The sequence below is a fragment of the Hydra vulgaris genome, chromosome 02 (assembly GCF_038396675.1).
Source record: "Hydra vulgaris chromosome 02, alternate assembly HydraT2T_AEP".
In the NCBI taxonomy this organism is placed as follows: Eukaryota; Metazoa; Cnidaria; class Hydrozoa; order Anthoathecata; family Hydridae; genus Hydra; species Hydra vulgaris.
In genome coordinates, this window is record NC_088921.1 from 8,618,428 (window position 1) to 8,624,239 (window position 5,812).

Genomic DNA, 5,812 nt, shown 5'->3' on the forward strand with positions numbered 1-5,812 from the left:
ACTTTTTAGTTTGACTAAATTTAGTCGACTAAGTTTTTAATTTGCGAAAAATATATTGTTACTTTTACCCAAAAAATACTTTTTTTAAATCTTGTTATGTGTTAGTTGTGAAGTGGTTTGAGCGCCATTTTTTTAATAACAAATTGCTGTAAGTTACAATTTAGATCTCCATGGCATCTTTTTCAAAGTTTGATTTTCAGAGTTTTTCAAGTTTTTGGAGAAAATTTTTTTTTCTTAAGTTTGCGAGATATACACTTGGAGTTTTGTAATAGTAAAAAAACTGTATCCAATTACTCCCCCCTTATTACTAAGTACTTGTTTTAACTTTCAATGAAAAGCGGTTTAAATTTGGATTTTTTCAATTTCTAATTAAAATGAACCATAAACTAATAGAAAAAAAAATGGTGCCATATTTTTGAAATGTGTTGTTTGCAGAAGCTTTTTCGGATTTCTTTTATATAATACCAGCAATCATTTTTTGAGGTAATAATACCTAATTTATTTTGTTCTACACTCATAAAACGCAGTTTTTACAGTGACGACAATATGATTGTAGTTGTTAGTAACAATTACACAATATAGAAATAATAAAAAACATTAATTGCGTAACAATTTGTTACGCAATTAATGTTTTTTATTATTTCTATATTGTATAATGAATATATATCTTGTTCAACTCTCAATTTTTATTTTTTTTTAATTATTATTAAAATGCTAATAACTAATTATGTATTCGGTATAAAACATCAGCTGTTTTTGGCGGAGTTGTTCTACTAACAAACCAATTTTTATTTAATTCAATGAAAGAAAATGTGGGGCAATACTAGGTACAAACAAAACATTTTTATTACCTAATAGTCACAAATTATATTACGTATTTTAAATTTCTTAAAAGCAATAAATTTTAATGAATGTCTTTAAGTTGATTTATTTGTCTTAATTCATATTATGTTCATATAATTTCTCAACACAACAAAATTTAAGGAATGTCTTAACTGACACCTCAAAGTAATGGTTTCGCGCTATATATTAGATAAACCGTTATTCTCAAATATATATTTAAATTTACTTTAGGAAATTGCATTTTTAAACTATGTCGAAAAATAATACGTTTTCTCCAATTGAATATGCTGCTCCAATATTTGATTTGATGAATCTATAGACTATAGATGAACAAAACCCTGCAGATAATAACGATAGCGAAACAAGTTCAAGTTTTTTATCTGGTCAAACAGAAATTGAAGTTGATGCTAAGTCCATTGAAGAAGCAGCTAAAACTACATACGAATATTACTCAATCGAGGAGGAAACATCAAAATGGATATGCAATCAATGTAATAGTAACAGACCTAAAAAGTACTCTTGTAAAACATCAAAGAGTATATTAGACTACCATCTTGAACATGATCACAAAATAATAATGCCGAAAAAAAAACGAACTATGAGTGGCTTGTCAAAAGAAGTTAGCGATAAGATTGATAGAGCTCTTTTAATTTTCATTATTGCCTGTTGTCTTCCATTTATGTTGGTAGAAAGTAGTGCATTTAAAGAATTTGTTTTGTGTTTAAATCCAAAGTATAAAGTGCCTTGCCGAAAAAAGTTAAGATCTCTTTTAACTGATTTATATCGAGAAAAAGTTGAACTTTTGAAATCAAAATTATTATCAATTAAAGTTTTATCTATTACTACTGACGGATGGACGTCCTGTCAAAACTATAGTTATATATCTGCAAAACAAATTTTATCAGTTTTTGTTTGGGCTTTGCATACCTTAATGGCCGCCATGATGATAATTTAAAAGAGGCTTTGCTAAAAATCGTAGAAAAGTTTAAAGTAGATGATAAAATAATGAGTATAGTATCAGACAACGCTAGTAACGTACGCAACTGTCTAAATTCTTTAAAAGTTTGTTTAAACATTCAACCAATAAGATGCATGGGACATGTTTTGCAATTAGTTGTTAAAAATGTCATAGATTTAGTTGAAGAAGGTGAAAAAGATAGTTCGTCTAAATTCTTTTTCATTGCAAGAACATTAACTAAGTGCAGGAAAATTGTTACATTTTTCAATCATTCTTCTCAACTTAATGATTTATTAGAGGAAAGTCAAACACGACAAGGTGTCGAAAAAAATCACATACTTCATTTGGTTCAAGATGTGAAAACTCGTTGGCACTCTACGTTTCTCATGGGAGAGCGAATGCTTAAGCTTCACTCCTACGTAAAAGATATCTTTAATTCGAAACAACAATACAAAGATATGAGAAAATATTTACTCGATGAAGATGAAATGGTTAACTTAAAAGAAACGGTAAATGCTTTATTAAGCTTTAATCAAGTAAGTGTTTTACTATCTGGCGATAGGTATGCAACGTGTTCTTTAATTATTCCAAGTATAAAGTACCTTGAGAAGCAGCTGAGTAAGAATAAAAGTGAAACTCCTCCTTTAATTGTAATATTGAAATCACATTTGTTAGAATCTTTACAAACTTACAAAGATTCATATGAATTAGAGAATAATTCCTTTTTATTGTGTGCCACTTTTTTGGATCCAAATTATAAAAGTTTTCAATTCTTTGAAAAGTACGAAAAAAAGAAATATTTAAAAATTGTGAAAGAATTTTTGTCAGATTTTTATCTCGCAAAAAGAGTTGGTGAAATAATTCCAATTAAAAAGGTGACAAAGGAATCAAAAAAATTTAAGTTGTCATTTGAGGATGAAGAAGATGATTCCGGAAGTGATAGTGACAAAAATGTAACCTTAGATTTAAAAAAAGAAAGCAGTGAATATATAAGTTTGTCAGTGCACGAACAAAATGTTTTAGAGTTTTGGCATCAAAATCAATATGTTTTTCCAATATTGTATTGCATTTCAACGATGATTTTATATACACCTGCTACCAGTGCACCAAGTGAGCGCCTTTTTTCTGATGCATTAAACAATTTGTATGCTAAGCGAAATAGGATGACGGCTGAATGTTTTCAAATGTTGATGTTTTTGTACGAAAATTTGGAATTTTTTAATTTGGTTTAAAATTGGTGCAATTTAATCAATGTAATACGGAAATATTTTGTTGTAATAATTATTTTTGAATTTATTTTATTGTTCTTAAATAAAAACTCTTAAATTTAGAACTTGAACTGTTTTGTTTTAAAAACAATCAAACAAGGTTGCAACATGTTTAAAAATGATTTTATAAAGTTGTTGCTCTCATTTTTGGGGCGGGATGGGGGGGGGGGGGAGGACCCCAGAAACTTGAGGGCTTTTATGTTTCCAGGCTACAATCATCGCAATTTTTTGCAAAGTATCATTATCCGATTTTCAATTTTTTTTTTAGAAAAACCAATTGCTTAATTAGACTATAAAACTAAGTGCAAAATATGAACGTAGCAAGTCTTCCCGATTCTATGTTATTTAAATTTAAGTTTTTTTACATTTTTTCATTTTTTACATTTTTACATTTTTACATTTTTTACATTTTTACAAATGTATTTTACATTTTCATGTATTAATTATGACCTACCCAAGTTTATATTTCATAATGAATGATTTCATTAACTTTACCTTTTCTTTATAATTCTACAAAAAATGGCAAAAAATGCGGTTCATTTAAGTTGATATTTCAAACTTACTTTTTAAATAAGATTGCTTCTAGTTAACTTTAGATCTTACTTTTCACGCTAAAACTCTTATTTTGTAACAAACTATCTACTCCAGCTTGAAGCAATTTAAAGCCAAAAATTGCTGCTGCCTAGTATACAGCCATATTTAATATAATTAAATGAGTTTATATACGATTAAAAATTAAATTTTTGATACCAAAAAAAAAACATTATTTTGGGAAAAATATATCGTAACTTAATTTTTTTTTAACAAAAAGTGAAAATGTACTTTAAAATAATAGATATTCTGCATTTTTTAAGTAATTAAAAAGTGATAAGAAATTTTCTGGTTTGATAAAGCGACCGCTGCCATTTAACAGAATGTTTATCTTATTTTACAGTTTTACACGATTTAATTGCGGAGGTTGCATTTTTAAATGCGGACGATGAGCCTCTCGGTAAATGCTATTAAATGTTTTGCATTTTAAAAACTCTATTAATACGTTTAACATTTGGTATGCATTTTAGAATAAATAAATTGCCGAAGCTTAAATGTACCTAAATTGTAACAAACATAACCTAAATACGCCAACCAATTTAAGCGCAATTCCGTGCTTATTTGTCCGTACGTTGAAAAAATGAGAAAATGATAAAGTTTTAATTATGAATGTAATGATAACGTTGCATATATAAGCTTTCGTATTAAATGTCAAGCTTGTTGAGAAAAATGATGGAAGTTAGCGTTAATAAATTGGTACTTCTTATCGCTTATATGAAATTAAATATTTAGAGACTAAGTATATTCGCTAGTATACAGGGGGGGAATGGGGGGGGGGGGAGGTGGTAAGTTGAAAACTGCCGTAAGAATAATTGCCGATTAAAAATTATACTTGCTGAGTATAAGAATATATATATCGATTGCTGAGATTTGCTAATAATTATAATAACATCTTAATTTGCCGAATGATCAAACTAAATATCGGTAATAGCATGGCCTATAAGAGATGGACGTGCAACCTTTTTTTTTTTTTTTTTGCGAACCATGCTCATTGCGCATTGTTAAAAATCTTTTGTTTTAATCAATAGAAATTAGATTATAAAGTCTGTCGAATTTGTCGAAAACTTTTGGTCTCGTCTAACCAGTTACATCAACTTCCTTTTAGTTATTCAAGATAACAGCAATAGATAGCAATTCCACGGCTCAACGAAAAACATTTGACGTTTGAAAAAAAACACGTAACTTTCATGAACTTTACTCTCTTATATCTTTTTGTATGCTTAAGCAAACACCTTAAGGTTTTTTGCATCAATTAGTGTTACTCAACCTCTTTCCAGTCATATATAGAAAGTATCTTAAGACCACTTTTAAGAAAAAAGCTCGAAGCGGGAACGTTTTTTTAAAACAAAGCTTTTAGAGGTTAGGATTCCTTAGTACCAAAACACATCCAATTTTTATAAAACTTTCCATATATATTAAAAAAGGGATGACGAATCTAATCAAATGTGGACACTTTTTAACTTTTATACATAAATTTTTAGTTCTAAGCGTTTCAAAACTTCAAGGTTTATTTTTATAGAAAAAAAAAAGTGTTTTTTAAAAGTGTCCAGGTGGAAATTGCAAGTTTACTCTTTCCTCTTTTTATAACAAGTATTTATTTATGTTTTCTTGAAGAATAGGTTCTAAGGATTTGTATATAGAAATTATGTATATATATAAAACTATCTTCCTTCGCATATTTTATGACGTTTTTTGTTTTGATTTTGCCATAACAATGCAAATTTTCCATACTCAAGCCCTATACCTTTCGTCAAAAAATCATCAATTATTGCACTACAAAAAATTCAATAACTTTAGATCCGCTTAACTTCAAAGGCCGAATGACCCCTCATTTTTTAAGTCAAGTTAAGCTCTATACAATGATATAAGTTACATATGTTTATTTGAATAATAAAAAAATCGTCAAGAATGGCTACAATAGAATCAGATTTTAAGTTTAATTTTATATAGCTAGATATTCCTTATATTTTAAGAAATAAAACTGATAATAATATAGAAATTGAGATCATTTAATTAACTACTTTAGTACATGTATAACAAGAGATATAACAAATAATACAAAATATCAACTAGTTTTGTAGCTACTTAGAGAATATTGGTTTCATGTCCAGGGAACTACACCATCTACTATATTGCTGTAGGCTTATTGTTT

At 28.0% G+C, this 5,812-nt stretch overlaps 1 protein-coding gene across 1 annotated transcript; it reads left to right on the forward strand.

Annotated features, from left to right (window-relative positions):
• The first annotated feature begins 1,848 nt into the window (after nt 1–1,848).
• Nucleotides 1,849–3,033, forward strand: LOC136075798 (E3 SUMO-protein ligase ZBED1-like). Its single transcript, XM_065789235.1, has one exon. It carries the CDS (start codon nt 1,849–1,851, stop codon nt 3,031–3,033), a length of 1,185 nt encoding a protein of 394 aa, XP_065645307.1.
• The last annotated feature ends 2,779 nt before the right edge of the window (nt 3,034–5,812 follow it).